Here is an 18,759-nt window from a genome sequence, read left to right on the forward strand (position 1 = left end):
AATTAAACAAGCCAATGACAAGAATCATAATTGCGTTCGTGCAGCTGCTCTGAAAAGGTCAGTAATGTAATGTAATGTAAAATGTCTTTCCAAAGACGCCTGTGTTTCTCGCTGTAGACTGATAAAGAAGTGTTTCATTTGCTCATAATGGCAGCAACACTTGTGCTTTTACTTCACGGTGTGCTGGTCCTGCTGCCAAGAAAGACAAAGATGATGAGTCACCGTGACTCACGTGTGTTCTAACTGCTAAAACACTCAGCAACCTTATTCATGGTTTCGGTGGCTTGTGGGTTCATTTTGGACACGGCCTTTATTGAGTCCGCTATTCTGGAAGGCAACAGCTGATGTACTCACCCAGGCAGCGGTACGGGACCACGATGGGCGGGCGGTTCTGACAGTGACCCCAACCCTTCTTGCACCAGTACGGGATGGTGACGGGGCTCTTGGCCTCCTCCACGTGAGAGATTTGGAGAGCTGGGTACATCTGGACGCACAGAGCATGCGGAGGTGACCAGGATTTGGAGAAGACACGTGGGCAGAGGGGAGGATGCAGGGAGGGACGTTGGAGGATGAGGGAAGCAAACAGGAGGAGAGCGGTCAGTGGGCCAACAAGGAAGAGATCCATGCATCACACCAGCTTTTGAACCATATCATGCAGGGCAGGCTTCGCTTGTTAACTAATAATGACACGGTTTTTGAATTGTTCTTGACTAATAAGTAGAGACACGAGGTCGACATGCAAACTAGTCATTCCACGTCTGCTTTTTAAATTGTTTTCCAACACTTTTTTCACCACTTTTAAATGCAAGGATTACAATTATTAATATTGTTGTGACAACAACTCATTCATATATATCCTGATGAGTTAGATAAGACAAAATTCAATGCTTTTTTTACTTTCGATGATTGTCATTGTTTTTTTATAATTTATAATTTAAACAATTTTTACTTTTTTATTCTCATTAAATACTCATTTTTCAAATATGTATTTTGTATACATATTTATCAGACTTTTATTGGCTTGCAAGTTAAGAGCTCGCAACATTTATTTATGTTTAATATTTGTATTTTCATTAAACTTGCTCACAATACATTCCAAAATTTGACAATGATCATTATATATTTAAAAAATAAAAATATTATTTGTCAGTAAGTTTCAAGCACTCATGATGTTTAATTTAAGATTATGGTCAAACTGGTTTAAGAGGGCTTTCTACTCATGGCAGAGCGAGTTCCCGAACTCTACTGCCACCTGCTGTCTCACTGAACCTACTGCCATCTGTTTCTTGCTTAAAAAGGTGTTCAACAATATGGCTCTAGTAGACGGAGGGCAGTAAGGCTGGGCATAATGATCTAATCTGTGGTCCCTTGTAGGTTTCCTTGCTCGCCACGAATGGACATTCACCTCAGCTATCAGGAGAAGGACAGTAGGAGGACGTCAGAGATCAACAGACCAACACCACTTTTCTATATATCATGACATATATAGACTAACAGGACTGCAGTCAGAGAGAGACAATCAGGAGAAGATGGTAAGTTTCCTTATCTTCTACAGTCACAACGGAGTGGTTCAAACAGTGCAGAGCGTTGATGTTCATGTCAGATGAGCAGCTGGGTGGCTGCAAGGCCGTACCTCCTGACAGTAGGACAGGATTTCACTGGGCTCTTTGAAGCAGTCCTTGCGGCCCTGAGGGTCCGGCTCCCACTGGCCCGTCCTGGGGTTCATGTGCAGGAGGTGACGGCCACAGAACATGGCGATCTGCGGCTCTGCCACCTGAGGGGCGGGGCCGTTGACGTCCACCAGAGCCTGTGGAGATGAAGGGCAGGTGAAGAGAAGGCACGCTTAAGGCTGCTGGGACGCTCTGTAATGCACTGCAACAGTTCACAACAAAACTCGTCCTGACTCCTTTGTCATTCTGCATAGCTCTATTTAATGCGTGACTTAGTCTTCGCTCATCATTGGAAGTTTACACAAAAGGATTCATGAGGAGTGAATTATTCAATAATAAAAGCTTTAACACCAAAGGAAATAAGTAATACACAGTGGGATCCGGTTCACAGTATATTGGCACACCACAGAGAGAATTCCACAATAAAAAGATGCTTTTATTACTTCTTGTTCTTCTGAAAAGGAAAATTATAGAAGAGACTTTGGTCCCATCCCAGCCCCCACCTCTCGTCTTCAGCCTGCTTGGATGTTGTTATTGATTGTGGGATATGTTGCCGGGGCCCGGCGAGGGCCCGAGGGAGCCAGCACGGAGCAACAAACGGCAGCGCGGGCTGGGAGTCAGGTGTTAATACCAGCTCATTGACCGAGGAGCCACTCCACTACATTAACGCCCAGCACAGACACAAACAAAGCCCGTGAGGAATCGCAGCGATGGTGAGGGGGGGAGGAGCAGAAGGACCACTGGCGAACAACACCAAAAAAAAGATGCTTCATCAAGCACATGTTGGAGACGCTGAACAAGATTGTGTTTACATTCCAGCGAAATCAATAGAAAAGGCCAGTTTTACAGCAGATCTCTCATCTGCACCGACAGACAGAGACAGACTGATGTCAGCGAAGAAAGTCGCCCGAAGAGAGCAGAGCACAGCGAAGAAGAACACCAGTGATGCCTGATCAAAGCTGTCGCTGCGTTTCTCCGACTGTAGCCCTCCCCGTTTGAAGTCCTGATTAAAATTCATTTGGAGAAAAATACATATAAAAACGCCCGGTCGGCTGCTGTACAATAAATACATTTCCTGCAAGTCGTGGGCTTCAGCACCGCTCAGCAGATCCTTTACAAAGTCTTTCTGCTGATATTGTGGCTCGTGTTTCACACAACTGCAATTTTACTAAATCATTTCAAGTTGCCTGCAGGCAAACAAAAAAATCTCTGTCCACCGTGGAACAATATCGCAGCAAGATTATGGTTGCTAAATCATTTTTGGGGCAGTGGATGTCTCCTCACAATCTGCTGCGGGGCTCGTGAGAATATTGCCTTCCCCATTGTCATCTGTGGCAAAAGGTTTGTGCAGGTTATCGTGTTGACGCTGCAGCTCGGGGAACACGAACCTTGCCTATTTGGGACTGACTGTCCATTGTTGTTGGTCAATCATTTGTTTATTTATTATGTATTTATACACTTAATTATTATCTTTGTATTATCTAGTTACTTATAACTACATATAGTTCATTTATTTATTTCATCTTGAAATACAGTATGTTTACTTATTATGGCAATCTATTTATTTGTCTTGTGTCATTTGTTTGTTATGTATCTTTAATGTCTTTGGTATGTCTTTACGAATTGACACTGAGTTTGACACATGTGGTTCCATGTAATTTATTAGTTTGCTGACAATGATCTTTTGCTTTCCGTATGCGCTCAAGTCATCGTGTGCAATGCAGTTATCACAAAGGCAATAGAATTTCCGAGTTTTTCCTCGAGTCCTAACTCTCTTCTCTTGATATCCAGACCAGTCTAATGGCTGCTACATGGATCCATTGTTCTCTTGTTTGGATGGACTAGTTGTTCTTGAATGCTTGGTCGGTCAGTGCTGCAGCTTCACATCAGGAAGTTTGTCTGTTATATTCCAGCTCGAGCAAACCTGAGTAAACCACTCTGTTTGTGTGGGTTTCCTCTCGGCACTCGGGTTTCCTCCCACAGTCTGAAAACTTCATGTGCCTTGTGAGAGACTAGTTACCTGGTTAGCCTGTCAGCTCCACCTAGCAAGGTTCAAACCAACACAAGTATCTTTCTTGGTGGCAGTTCATCCGAAACGGTTGAGTTTGCCAAGGTTGCAAAACAACAATCTCTCCCAGGCTTTGTTGAAAACAAGCATGGCTGCCAAAGTTCCAGTCACGACACATGTCCGGTTCCCTTGGACCTTTAACAGTAACATCTGTGCTGCCAGAGAAGCGGCTCATCACCAGCCTGGGATTCAGAGGAAGCAGAGGACTCTGACCTTTACAGTAAAAGAACTGCCTACTCCTACAATAGGCACGTCTCAGGTGTGATGAGGTGTATGTGGTGCGAGGACCGCTCTCCTCCCAGTCGCTGTTTAACGTGTTTGTACCATAAGTGAGATGATGCGACACTGACATGCTGAAGATGTCTCTGCCTTCACAACCGCAGAAGTGTAGGTTGAAAAGTGCCGGTCGGTTCATTAGCTAAGTGGCTTCTGGATGAGGAGAAGCTGTGCTGAAGCCGCTGAAACGGTCCAGGGAAGCTGCTGAGCTCACGTCGAGGCGAATATCTGTCTTCCACTCTGGGAAGGTCAGAGCCACGGAGGAGAAAAAACACACTTCCGGATATTGGAGACGATAACCTGGCAGCTCCTGTCGGCCCGGCTCTCCGATTCTGCCTGCTCTCCACTACTGCACTCGCAGGAAATCAATGCTGAGCGACTGCAACTGTATCAGCGCGCTCCTTCCGATCAATAGGAGTCTATCAGAAGCCAGAAGCCCTGACCCCCACGGCGGCCCAATCTGCTGCCTGATCTGGGAGCAGATCCTCCTCGCGATAACTCTGAATACTGTTAGAAAACGTGCTCCTCACTCCGTCCTCCCTCTAGCGGAAGATGAACACCCCCTGCTGGTCTGTGACCCACTTTGGAGTGAAACCACTCCACCTGCAGGCCACACCATAATAGCGTCTTCAGAGTGAAGTCAGAGAGTGTTGCTGGTTCCTGCCCAAAATTTCCTGGAGAGACATGAGCGTGAGATTTGTGTGTTGCTGGGTTTGTGTCACCGAGCGCTGTTGTTTTATGTAAATGAAGCTGTGTTTAGTTTCAGCGGCTCCAGGAGACAGCAAACAAGACTGTGCTTGACTGTGGGCTCCCAGATCAAAGTCGGTTTCCCGGGAATACGCGGGTGTGGGGAAGCTTCTCGTAATAGGGACGTTGAGTTTCATTCCATTTGTTTATCTGCATCTGAGTAGTCAAGTATCCAATTCGTTTAGAGCGGGAAACTCTTCCCAACTGTGAAGTCCAGTGTTTATTACTCTGTTATTACTTGGACACTAGTAGAGTCAGGGAAAAAATAAACGTTTTCCATTATGTTAGGAAAAACAAACCAATAAATTCACATGTTCAAATAGCAGAATATTTTTAAATAAAAGATGAAATTTGTTACAAGATTTAGGTTGGAGAGACGTGACTGCAATTTCATTTAAAATTATTAGATACGAGACAAGAAAGGAAAATCATTTTACAATTCAATTACAGTGACTTACAAAAAATAATCCGGATAATTCATAATATTTAAAAGCTTAATTTTTCTTCATATCATTTCATATTTGTATCTGACCTGTAACAGGCTCATATGTCTGGGTTAAAGTTTTTGGCCATCATTGGCTAAAAGTAGATTTTTTTCAAAGGTCTTTTAATTGAAAAGAAGGGAAGTGTCATAACATCTGCGTCTTTTAAAATGAGTAAATCTTCAACAGCTCCTAAATACTGTGGTGTTTCGGCATGTATTGGTGCGTCTGTGAGAATTGATACGACATGATATGAGGAATTATATCTGGCTTCATGAGAGAGCAGAGGTTTGCTTGAGACTCCATCAGAAATAACAGGTTTTTAGTTTCTATGAGTCGACAACTGACATGGATTCAAACGCTCGCTCCTTTTACATCGATTGTAGTGGAAAGGTGTTTGTCCTTGAGCTTTAAAAAGCCTCGATGAATCACGTCGTGCCGCATTCCGACGCCGAAGAAATTCCCAAATCCGTCTGACGTGCTGGCAGTCTAAATGTAAATGAGTGATCAAATTGGCTGCACAGTGTTGCTTCACGATCAATCGCGCTTCTCTGGTGATGGAGCAGCTGCGCCGCAGCTTTTCATGTCTCGCTGATGAAATACTGAAGGGAGTGTGCATCTTCCTGCCGAACGCTCGGCAGCCATTCGAGGGGAAGAGATTGGTGGGGCGGCTCGACCAGTCCGAGTCCAACACATCATGTTTTAGTGCTGAGTGAGGCTGTTCGCGACATGCCGCATCCGTCCGGCAGACAGGTGATATAAAGCTGAGGCATCACTTGGTGTTCTGCCTCCGCTTCATCTTCCGTGGAGCACTTTGTTCTCTTCATGCTTTCTCTTGCGCTGCTCACTGTTTGCAGCCACTTAATTTTACATAGCCTCCGCTGCGGAGACGCGGCACGTCACCGGGAAACAAAGTGTTCCCGACGTCACGGCACATCAAGTGCAACCCTAATGATAGCCACGGAACAGCAGCTTCTGTTACCTGAAAGACTCAAATGTGAGAAACGGAGCCGCTAAAGCCTGAGATGCTCCCGAGCTAAGCGTTTACACTCTTCCCCGCCATCGTTCACCCTCTTCTGATTAAATTTTCAGCACCTGTTCCTCCCCTCTGTTGCAGGATGACTTCATCCTCCATAATGATGCAATCTCCGGTCCTGGCAGGCAAGCCAGGAGGCGGGGGCCGAAGGAAGTGCCCAGGATCATTCGTCACCTTTAGCATATTACTGCCAGAGTGAGCATTACGGCGCCAGGCCAGGCACGGCATCTTCAGCGCTGCCGCTCCATATCCTGCACGTCCTCCTCTGGAGCCCACACGAGCCACGCACACATGACCCTGCAGGCTGCATTACAGCATCTGTCAGGCTTTATGTGCTGCTCTCTACGTTGCAGGAGCTTTTCCATTAAAGAATGCAATTGGGTTAGTAGATGGAATTATAATGCTCCAACTGAAGACATGGGAGATGCTGGCGGACTGTCTGCTTCTCATATAGAACCAGGGCTGGCACTTTTTGGATCGTCCACCAGCAATGGACTGTCTTCATTATTGGTCGAGTTATCGGATGATGAAGCGAACTCGGGGTGTGCGGTGTGTACCCACCATCAGACACGCCGTCCACTGGCTAGCTTTAGCAGGACCGTGTCATATATAGAGACTGAGGCTGCAACAACTCACCGACAGATTCATTTGTTGACCAGTCATGACGCCATCGTTCTCATAGCACAATTCATAGCACGTCTGCAGCGACGGGACCATGGCGACCCAAAAACATCAATAGCTCGAGACCATTTCACAGAGGATACATCAAAGGACACTCACCAATCACGCCACATTTTTGGTATAGTATAAAGTTTACAACAATTTACATAGGTTTTTAAAACATTTATTTATATTGTATTCAGACATGTCCATCAGTCCATGCTCCTCTTGGTATCAGTGACCTTCTATATTTATGGGCAAGGAATTTACTCGACCAATAATCCCTCTAAAAACTGTTCATCATTAAAACATGCATTTTTGAAACCAAAAACAGATATAAAAATGTTGGACTCGGACTGCCGTTTAGCTTTAGCATGCTAAAGTGGCTACCGTTGGAGGAGAGTGGGCACCACCCCAGCACTCTCTAAATATAATTCTGAGTTTATAGTCGACCAACAATGGACTATTTTCATTGTTAGTCGAGTTATTGGATGATCAAGCAAGCTAGAGGTGTGCGGTGTGAACTGTGTAGGTGGTGTCAGTGTGGGCCACATGCCTGCACTTTAACTCCTCCCACATCACAAGTCATCAGACGTGCTGTTGCCATCCTTGCTGTTGATGGCTGCAGATCCTGCATCTTCATGTTACCGACTGACAAGAACCTGTGACATCACAGTCCACTACATCGACTGCTCGCCACCACCCTGAACTTAGATGCCACTGCTGTTTTCAACCATCAATTTAAAGTCGCCTGCGTATGTTTTTGGACAATGGGAGGAAACCGGAGTGCCACTCTAGCCTTAGGTTCTCTCCATGTGTTTGTCTCGTGCTGTAATCCAGCTCTATGGCTGTCAGGCTGCTGACCACCTGCAGCTTAACAAATTGCTAGCATAGCTGAAGTGCTACGTCTCACCCTTGGACTAGTTTTGGCATCAGATTTCTATAAAAAAAACAAACAAAATACACTTCCAAATGCACGTTCTGTAACAGTACTGCCACCTGCTGTCCCATTGAGCTGTTGAGATGTTTACAGTATTAAAAGAAATGGACTATGGCATGGTGTTGATAACCTCCGTCGCCCTCTACAGGCCCAGACCTGTCCTGCTGCCCTCTCCCCTCAGATGGTCTCCTCTCCCTCCTCTTCCTTTTGTCTCAGCCCTCACCTGTAACTGTCTCAACATCCCCCTCCTGAAGCTCGAGGAGGCCCAGCACCCTCTCCCCCGCTCCTCCTCACGGCCAGTGCTAAATGGCCAGATAGATTTGGGCGCATCCATCACTGTAGTCCTGCTGGTGAATTATTCATGGCCTCCATCAGGGCTCTTCCTGGTGTGGCATGTAGCTGCTAGCGAAGGTAGCATTAGTCTGCCAGTCTCTCTGGTGCAGATGGGACAGAGAAGGATGTCGGCTCTGCACGTCCACAGTCATTAGCATGCATGTAACGCTAATGACTAATTGAAGTCTTTCATGGTCTATTCAGGGACGACTTATAGACAAAGTGGCTTTTATTGCTTCCGGCTTTTGTTTCCTTTCATGGCTGAGCACGGTGAAGCACATGTTTCAGAGCGCAGTGAAGCCAAGGGTAAGCCAGTGCAGACCCGGGTCAAGTGGTGTCTTGGATTGTTTTGTCTCGTGTGCGCATGTTCTCGCCAGGGAGCGTGCGCCGCGCTACATTAGCTTAGCTCACCAATGGCTGGAACAGTCACACTTGACTACAAGGTGCCCCCTTCTCTGTGAAAGTGCTGGTCAGAACCTGCCTCGGCAGCATTCATGTGGTTACTTTCGCCACCATAAAGTATGCTTACAATATTTGCTACATTTTGTTGAAACCAGGGCTGTCAAATTGGATGTGTTATTGATGCCTAAACTTTGGTTTTGGCGGTCTGGGGGCAGTCTGTGCAGCTGAAAAAGACAAACTGAATGAGTTGAACTGAATGTGGGAACAGAATCAGTCCAGTCATTTTCACAGGACACATGCCTCTCTTGCAAGTTTCCTCCACTCTTGATTTCACACTCCTCTGACCTCTGTACTCTCCACTCGACACTTCAGCTCCATGCTCTCGCATGAACGTTCACATGTATGTCTCAGTAATGCGGCGCTCGCCGCTAAAGTCAGGCTTCATCAGTCCAGATTACAGCGGCCTGGACTCCAGCTGAGCTCACTGGGAGCAGATGGCCCCATAATCACAAGGGTTCATCTCCATCTGAGGCCAAAACCAACTCCCAAATGTTTGATTTCATTTCAAATGTAGCTTAAAATACAGGCATGCAAACACTGAGTTTGCGGCAGCTCCTGCCATTTCATAGCTATTAGGGGGATGTTTGGATGATCCGGGCCACTGGGCTCTGCATCCCCACTGCTGGTGTCATGAGCTACTAATGCTTGGCCTGTTGGCTTCTGCCATTTTGGCTGACGTGTTGTTCCCCACCCCATTCTGTGGATCTTAACTGGCTTTCAGAGCCGGGATTCCGTCGGCGATCCAGATCAGCCACGGAGAGGCAGTGTTTCTCATTGGCCCTAATACGGATCGGTGCGTCACGACGGCCTCTGATTCCACCCACATCTGAACAAATGCGAGTTTGACTCATCCATCCCCGTGATGCCACCGAGGAGGCCAAAAATACCACTCTGCCGGCCACTCGGAGCCGTGGGCCGCAGATCCTGTGGAGTCAAACCCTCAGAAAAATCTCAGGAAACTGTGGCGACCGTGGAACCAGTGCGTTCCCTTGTAAGGGACGTCCTTCACAGTCGTGCGCCTGCAGATGTGATTTGGAGCGGCGCAGCTACCTCTGGGGATTGAAGGAATCAAAGGCTTAGCACAGATTTGGGGCCGGCAGGTCCGCGCCAGCGTCCTAATGTCAACACAATTGCCACTGAATCAGGGATTTCCAGCGAGGAGATTGAGAGTGACACAATGTTTAAACCCCTAAATCTGCTGTTATACATTAAATACATTTAAAGAGGCATGAAGGACTCAAACGCTTTACACTTCATGCAAGTTTTTTTTTCTTTTAGAAATAAGCTTAGCGTTGACTGACGCGTCAATCGGAGCTCGGCTGGCAGTTGAGGGGAGGACGTGTTCCTCACAGGAGAGACAGGCCCACACATAAACCCCATGAGACCAGGTGATGAATTGAGACTTGAAACCAGGGGGGCAGATGGTTTTGTGTCCTATGGTGACCCGGGGCCACATAGGCCCTCCATACATGAGCTCAAAATGATTCTTTCAATTTGATAAATATCTCATTTAAATTCTATTATTCATTTTTTTCCCACTTTCTTTCTTCAAAATAACTGGAAAAATATTTTCCATTAATTATATGTAAATGTTTTCAGTCAAAATATTCACATAACTGAGAACCTATAAATAAAATGAACATTTTATACATGTATTTTTTTAGCTCTCCAAATTCTATTGCATCATATCTTTATTAATACTTATATCAATAACTTTTCCCCTGCCTCTTGCCCTGTGTTGCCAGGACAGTACTGTGATGTTTGATTTTGCTTGCTACCAAAGCGGCGACACGTGTCCTTGAGCCGTCACACGACCTCACGGAGGATGTTTATTTAAACAACTGTCATAATCGATCCTCTTCTTGACAAAGTCTCTTTCACTGCTCTTCTAAGTAAATGCTCTGCCTGCTTGAAAGCGGGAACAAAGCTTTCTTTATTCCTGTTTTTTTTAAGGATGTTTTGGTGGGCTGATCTAAACTGAAGATTGTCTTGCACAGAATCCACTCCACCGTCCTCTTTCGCTTTGACAAAGAATCAAAAACAGTAACAGAGTGGAGATGCACCTCACAGGAGATGATCGTGGGTTCTAATCCAGCTGGCTTTAATGCTCATATTTCCTCCCCGATGACTAAAAATTGTCTGCAAAGATGCGTGTCAATGGTGACCAGTCAAAATGCTCAATGACGAAATAGAAAAGACTGAATAAATGTACTTATTTTTCCCAGTTATTTTGTGCTTTATGTTAACAAACCCTGCCTGTTTTGGCTTGATGCTATAGTCACAGAACACGTACCCACCATCAGACACGCCGTCCACTGGCTAGCTTTAGCAGGACCGTGTCATATATAGAGACTGAGGCTGCAACAACTCGCCGACAGATTCTTTTGTTGACCAGTCATGACGCCATCGTTCTCATAGCACAATTCATAGCAAGTATAGTGAGTTCCTGCGGCTGCGGGACCATGGCGACCCAAAAACATCAATAGCTCGAGACCATTTCATAAAGGATACATCAAAGGACACTCACCAATCACGCCACATTTTCAGCAAATACAATTGAAGTATAAAGTTTCAAAACAACAACACAAGTGTTTACAACAATTTACATAGGTTTTTGAAACATGTATTTATATTGTATTTAGACATGTTGGCCTGTCCATCAGTCCATGCGCCTCTTGGTATCAATGACCTTCTATAGTTACGAGCAAGGAATTCACTCGACCAATGATCCCTCTAAAAACTGTTCATCATTAAAACAAGCATTTTTGAAACCCCAAAAAGATAGGGCAAAAGAAGAGGTGGCTACCCCAGTGCTCTCTAAATATAATTCTGAGTTTTAATTTCATGGGTTTTTGGCTGGATGGTGCTGCTGCATGGTTCTTTGATGCAACAGAAAACAGGGCTTCATGCCACAACTGACCTCTGACACGCTGCGGACTCCATTAGCACAGACGTGCATATGGACAGCTATTAGTCTGATAATACCTCCTGACTGGTGCTGAAGCTTAATGCAACACACACACACACACACACTAAGCTGAACTGGTTAAATAAGTATAGCATCTGAAAAAAAGAGTTAATTCCCGGCAGCAGTGGGAGAGTTTCTGGGGTGTGGGGGTGACTGAGGTTGACAAGTTCATCTCACCATCCCACCTCCCCAGAGAAGCTGTTGAGCAGATGCGTCTTATGGAAACGATGCTTTGAGGTTCTATACGTGGAGAGGAGTCACAGTATGGAACAGGGTCTTTCATATTCATGTACATGCGGAGATGTTCCAACAGCATTGAATGAGATGAGACGTGGCGTGTTATTTATGGGGGTGAATGTCAGTAAGTGGTCGCCCATAGATTGAAATCGGAGGAGCTTTAAATAAGAAACCCAATTGCTGATCCCACAGTAGAACGTTGGTCTGCACAGCATCTTTGGCTTATGCTAATGGGGTGCTTCCCTAATTAAACAGAAGGATAATGCCTCGCCCGCCGCAGCTGCCGAGCAGAGAAACCGTGTCAGAGCTGCACACTCACGCCCTCATCTACCGACTTTCTCGCCGTCTTGGTCCTAAACAAACATTTTTAGCCTCCACGTTTCCCTGCTCAGCATCACTTGGACACTGACTGGGGTTGCTATGGTGACACCACCCACAGGAGACGGCTACCTTCCCTGTAACCGTAGCAACTGGTCCTCCGGAGAATTTTCAAGCATGTCACTCATGTCTTTGCTTTGCTGTTATCACATGAAAGAGCCCCCATATGTTGGCAGGTTCAGGATTAGCAGGGAAACGCTCCGCTAACTTTGGTCTGCACCGGCTGCAAACACAGGACTTAAATACACTTGAGAGACTTTGTTTTGTTTGACTTGAGAGAGTGTGGAAATGATTCCAGTAAATTATATTCAGAGACAGGCCATGAGAATACTCCGCTTTCCTCCCGCCGTCTGACAACATACTGGGTGTTGGACTGGAGTCTGGAGTCCTGTCCAGGCTGTCCCCCACTTATTGTCCCAAGCAGTTGGGATAGATTTCACCCCCATGTTAAGGGAATAAACAAGACGAAGAAGAAGGAAACACAAGTCACGACAAGGTTTTCTTGATTGTTAAAGAGCTGACTTCAGTTCATCAGCTCACATTAAAAACAAGTCAATAGAAATAAAAAAAATAAAACCGTTAAATTCACCAATTGTGCCACATTATGGACTGTGACTGTTGTGGGACCGAATAAAATGATGCCTTATTGTGATGATAAAATACTAGGAACCGTAATATGGACAAAATAGTTAATAAATAAGTTTTATTTATTCATTATTTCCCAATGACTAAAACTAATGACTAAATGTCTGCAGCTGTGGGGATCGATGAACACACAAAATGCCGAAGAAAATAAAAGAAAAAGAAGTTCAATCCTGAATTAAAAGTAAAGACAAAGTTGAATTTAAATATAATAATAAAATAAAATAAAAAAAAGTCACTTCTACATAGGATGATTTTTTTCCTGATCATAAGGGCCATCACATCAAAAGTGTCTTTTAAAGTTTTGAAGACCTTCAAACCGCACGAAAAACATAGTTCAAGTACTGAAAAGTGAAGGTTAGCATCAGCTTGTTAGCATGAAACACTCGGCAGCATCCCAAAGAGCGCGGCTCTGTTGTGTATTCCGAGCGCGTCGCCTGTCAGTCTGTGCTGCGGAATCATTAAGCAGATTAAATATTCGTGTTATCTCATTTCCTTGGGTCGTAAAGTCTGGACCGAGCGTCCATCAAAAGGGAAAACTGTCTCATCGTGGAGCAACCAGCGCCTCCATTTCTTCTCTGCCACTTTTATGACGGCGTTTCCCCGGCCACAGAGAGTGCGGCGCGAAGCCGTGAGCGCGGCGGTTAGCTGCCACACTGTAGCCTCTGTGAGCGTAATGATGCGGAGCAGAGGCTTATTAGTCGTGATGAGGGGGAAAACACAGCAGCGAAACACGTCTCCAGGTCATTTCTAGCCGTTTCTGCCACGGCGTGATTCTGCCTGAAAGGCAGGCTCGGATAATCTGCGCCAACACAGACTGTTTTTTCGAATTCTTCCCTTTGAGTTAATAGCTGTGGGAACATTCCATCTCCAGAGACTGTGCCCTCCCGTTCAGGAAATTCCATGCGATGCTTGATAAACACCGATAACTTGACAGTCAGAATCCTAAATATGCCAGACACAGGAAATAAAGTTATTAATTATCCAGACTGCCTATTCAGGCCCGATTTTATAACCTCAAACTGATGTAGTCATGAAAAGGAACATCTCTTTTCTCATCCGAGGTCAGGCGCAGCAGTTGACCTGGGATAACCCTGGGGCCGGGTCACCTCCGGGCCGATGTCCTGACAACACGCCGGAGCAGCAATGACACCGTTTCTCTGAGGGAAAGGTGAGTCTCTTTACTCTCCACCTCACACCCCATACTTCCTTCACTCCTCAGCAAAACCCCAAGATACTTCTTGATCTCATCTCCACCCTGGATTACCAGGGGTCTTGTGGACGAGACCCAATAACCTGCAGCGAGATGTGTCTTGGAATAATGTCCAGAAAAATGAGCAGAACAAGCAGGTCTCACTCGCACCCCATCCTCCCCAAACATTCATCCCGGGATCCCCTGAAAACCGCGGCCCAACAACAACTCCAAGTCCGACACTCAAGTCGGGTGTTCACTCAGGATGGGAGGATGAGATCAAGTCGACATGTTCCCCTCCACCCCCCCCCCCCGAGAGTAAAGGTTTGTGGGCCAATTGAGCTCCTTTCCTCAGCTATGAAGCTTGAGCGAGCAGCTGTAAATGGCTTCCTTGGGCGGAGCTCAGCCATCTGCCAGAGATTCAAGGCAGAGCTGGAACTTGAGAAAGAAGCAGTTGTGGATGCTGCGTTTTAGAGGTTTTAAAGGCTTGGTCCTAACCAGAGACAGGACAGAATGTCACTGGACAAAAACCGCTTTGGCTTGGTAACGTCTGGAAAGAGGGGCGTCGCCTGTCTGAAGCCATTGTGTTTCTCATTCCACCCGAATTTGATTATCTCACTTCACAGTAAGTCACAGGGTTGTTTGTTTCTATTTCCACAGTGTGGTGTTTCGCTATTAGAAATAGAGAAGAATGGTGCTGGTCATACCGACGTTTGTTTCCACTACAGCTGTGAGCTGGCTGCTTCAGCAGAGTGACCTGCTCAGCTGATGTCATACAAATGCAAACAAAACATTTCAAATGAGGCGTTCAAAGTCTCCCAACAGCCCGTGCAGAATGGAGCAGCCTCAGGATCTGATGGTTCAAATTTGACTCACTATGAGAAGCAAGTGAAATTCCGCCTGAAAAAGCCAGAATGAAGCGAGCGGGAGGACAGAAATCTGAAAGTGAGCTGGGAGCATGAATTATTCAGGCACAATCAAAGAACAGAGCAGAAAGATGCCACTGTCCACTGAGGACTGCCGAGGCAGATGAATGCTGGGGCCTTGGGGGACGCCGTGGCAGAGAGGGGTGGGGCCAGGCAGACGTGAAGGGGGGTTTCCTTTGTGTACCACAGAGACTCCTGCGAGGACCTGATGGCAGTGAAATCACTGCAAAAGCAGTTAGCGGGAAGCAAAATGGCTGCTGTCAGAACATCCAGCGTGCGTGAGGAGAACAGAAGCTCTGTCGACCAGCGAGAGGCCAGACCTGCCACTGCCTCAATTATTGATGCCGCTTCTGCAGTCTGCCATCTTTGTCGAGCAGCGAGGAAGGTTCATCACTTCACCCCGTCCGTACTTCCTGCCATCTTGGGCCTGATAGATTGCCGCGCGTCCTCCTCCTTCCACGCTACTGAATGTTAACGCCGGATCAAAGTGGGTCGACTCCACAGTCCCACATTTTCAAACACTACAACACGACTGTTAAGGAAATTGGATTTCGCTGCTCTGTGTCTCTCGGAGCTGCACTCTGGCCGCAGGCTTGTTCTGCCTGAGCCTCCCTGCTCATTTCGGAGACACCTGTGAAAGCATCTCGATGACAGAGATGGATCTCCCTGCTGCTCGCTCGGGAACAAAGCTGCTCCCCAGCGTTAGCATTAGCTCCACCCCGCCACAGCCTCTCTGTACGCTCCTGTATTCCAGTCCGAGATCTTACCGGAATTAAATGACTCTGGATCGATCAAAGAAGGAGTCAAAATATTCATGTATATATTCAAGTGCAGCCTCGCGCTGTAAAGGGGAAATACGTGTGGAGAAATGTGCTCATCTATGTACATCCACATTGAATTCCTCATTTCCACCTGTCCTGACTCTGGTGCTTAAAATCATGAGTCAGCCATTTTAACTGCAATGTGGAAATGAAGCGCGTCATAGTTAGTTTTGAAAAGGTGGTTGTAGAATGGCCTCTGGAGAAGTAGCACTTCTAGCTCGTGCTGCAAAGCAAGATGGCTCTCCTTTTATATCCCCCCTCCATTTTGCTTTGCCCTGTAAATGATTGTGCCATTGCTTCACTCCATGAGGAACTGACTCTTTCTCACTTCAACATTCCGCTTCCTCCTCACCCGCCGTGCCCGGGCGATCCCTTCTGCCCTCCCCTCCACCCTCCAAACATGAGGGACAGGCCTTATCGTCGCTCTGCAGATGTTCTCATTCGACTCTTCTCCCAAACGTCCCACAGGCAACTGCAGCACTAAACGGCTCGCTTTGTGGCGGCGCCAAGCGCTGGACCGGACTTGAACACCAATACATGTTGGTGGCATGAAAGTACACCGACGTCGGTATCTCAATCGCGTAGCGCTTCTCCTGTGTCGTCACCTGTTAGGAGGCTCGCCTTTTAGCTCAGCTCACTACACTAACAAACTAACTAACGCGTCATAATTAATCCACGTCGAACAAGGCTGCATCAGTGAATCGACTCGCTGTCCTGGCGAAACACTTAAAACCCATTCATGCTCCCATTATGGACGAAAATGTACCTGTCCATTTTAAACAATTCTGCCGTCACTGATCACATGCTTCCCTGCGTGCTTTACGTTGGTGTTGCTGTTCACCAATATACCCACCAGGGGGACCAGCCCAAAACAAACTTCCATGGTGGAAGAAGCATCGATCATGTACAAAAGAGGAAACAGAGGGAGCGTTGTAGGAGGCGGTGGCCGGTGAGGACATTAAATATATTGCCACTGGAGGACAGAAAAATTCCACCATTTATGTCTTCTTCCTGTCTCATTAGAACTACGAATTGGGTAGTAACAGCAACACTGCCCCCCATGGTTTCCAGTGGTACTGCTCCGTTTGGTCCGTATTGGTGAGCTTTGTGGAAACCTGCAGAAATACAGCCCTTCTGAGATATCGTAGCTGCATCTGTCTTCTTAGTAACGGTCCACAATTTTTTTAGCTGCTGCTCTGTTTATTTCTCCATTTATTTTTTTCTTCTATCATTCTGGGTTCTGGTTTCATTATCATGCTATTCCTTGAGTATTTGGGAATAAAGAACATTGCTGCAGAACACGAAGCCACGATTCAGTCATGTGGTGACCGGCAGGTTACTGTAGCGTTTTGTAAATACGCTAACCTTTGTGCAGCAAAGCCCTGACCGTCTCCACCGTCTGCGGCTGCTGGTGTTCCATTTGTGTCGTGCATTTGTGCACATACAGCGCCCGTCTCCCCTGCTACAGTACGGCGCTCGATTTACAATGACTCGGCAGGATTTAATCCCGCTCCTCTGCAGAGGATTTTGGAAAGGAAGGGAACAAGGATGAAACATGTTATACAATGAAATGGTATGCTTTATGCCCAGTGGCACATGGATGTGAGCGGAGCGGAGAATCGCCGGCACAACGGAATCCATTAGCAGAACCTGATTATCTTGCAGCTCTAAAATTAATTAAGTGTGAGTGCATGTGTGTGTGTGTGTGTGTGTACTCTGGAGAGAGAGAGAGAGAGATGTACTTATCCTAATACTCTCTCCCTCAGTCCTTTTCCATACAAATCCTCTTGTGTTATTGCACTGGAGGGCAGATGCTGTGGGGATGGATGTTGTGGGGGGTGGGCTCTTCCCTTGGAGGCGGACCCGCCCTCATATGGCATCACAACAGTCTGGGCCAGGGTTGCTGTGTAATTGTTTGTGATTTTGAATCAGAGGTTGACGCAGGTGCGTTTGCCAGTAATAAGAGAGAAGAATCCGAGGAGGCGCAGGTGCGAGGGATCCAGACGTCCTCCCGCCGACCTGACCTGACGTCATCTCACGGCATTCCCAGACTTCTGGAGCGATGCTATCTGTCCAGCCCATGTTGTCTCTACTCATGCCACATCGTAGCTGTGCAACACGCTTGAGGAGCAGACAGAGAAATGTGTTTTTCATTCTCCAACATGACTGAGGTCAGGCTTGATCCTGTTGCCTTGCTCTTCCTCAGACGATGGGAGAAGATGACGGCTTCTACAGCTAGACTGATGCTATCTCCTCTGAGATCCAGATGAAGGTTGAACCACTGACCTGTCAATGTGACCACAGCTGAGTGGAAGTTGATGGATCGACCAAGGTCCCGATCAAGATAAAGGCTCCGCCTCCAAATCAATAAACACCTGCTACAGACGACTGAACATGAAGGGTATATACAATGATAACCACGTCACACAGAACATACAGTGGAGTTCACAACCACTGAGGGGAGACAGTTTCATCATGGATCTTCCCTTTTCTCAGCCACTTCACTCGGCTGTAACAGAGGGACCTGGTCTGCTATCATCCTGCTGTCCAACCTTCATCGCCCCCCCAGTCACACCGAGCCTCTCCAAAGGTAGGGCCCGGGTGGGATTTCTCAGGGCACTCTGGTTTCCTCCCAACCCGCCAAACACATACATAGATTAACTGATAACTATCTGAGGCGAGCGGTTGTCTGTTTACACACTCTGACTCGCAACCTGTCCAGGGTGTCCCGCACCTCTCCCACCATGTAGCTAGGACAGGCTCCAGCGCCCCCTCACTGTCAGTGAATGAATTGCCCAAGACCATGGTTCAGTTCTGTAGCAATCTGGCCCTCGGCGGAGAAACGCCGGGACACAGAAGCTAGAGAGACAAAAATGACTTTAATAAATGCCGCCATTCAATTATCTATTATACAACTGTAG

The 18,759-nt window shown here is 46.7% G+C and overlaps 2 protein-coding genes across 9 annotated transcripts in view; one reads left to right on the forward strand and one right to left on the reverse strand.

Annotated features, from left to right (window-relative positions):
* Window positions 1-18,759, forward strand: part of st14 (ST14 transmembrane serine protease matriptase) — a 64,533-nt gene that overhangs the window by 17,470 nt on the left and 28,304 nt on the right. For 2 of the 7 annotated variants that reach the window (XM_053887318.1, XM_053887323.1), the window contains exons 4-7: window positions 1,375-1,532; window positions 13,964-14,070; window positions 18,045-18,239; window positions 18,335-18,428. The gene's annotated coding sequence lies outside the window, so the exon portion shown is untranslated. Of the gene's footprint in view, window positions 1-1,113; window positions 1,533-13,963; window positions 14,071-17,795; window positions 18,240-18,334; window positions 18,429-18,759 lie in introns of those variants that run through there. The other 5 variants (XM_053887319.1, XM_053887322.1, XM_053887320.1 and 2 more) reach the window with 5 other exon arrangements.
* aplp1 (amyloid beta (A4) precursor-like protein 1) overlaps window positions 1-18,759 on the reverse strand; it is a 28,300-nt gene that overhangs the window by 7,727 nt on the left and 1,814 nt on the right. For both annotated transcript variants that reach the window (XM_053887329.1, XM_053887330.1), the window contains exons 2-3: window positions 1,634-1,807; window positions 355-484 (exon numbers count right to left, since the gene is read on the reverse strand). In XM_053887329.1, coding sequence (XP_053743304.1) covers window positions 355-484; window positions 1,634-1,807 — 304 coding nt within the window. The remainder of the gene's footprint in view (window positions 1-354; window positions 485-1,633; window positions 1,808-18,759) is intronic.

The sequence above is a fragment of the Synchiropus splendidus genome, chromosome 15 (assembly GCF_027744825.2).
Source record: "Synchiropus splendidus isolate RoL2022-P1 chromosome 15, RoL_Sspl_1.0, whole genome shotgun sequence".
In the NCBI taxonomy this organism is placed as follows: domain Eukaryota; kingdom Metazoa; phylum Chordata; class Actinopteri; order Syngnathiformes; family Callionymidae; genus Synchiropus; species Synchiropus splendidus.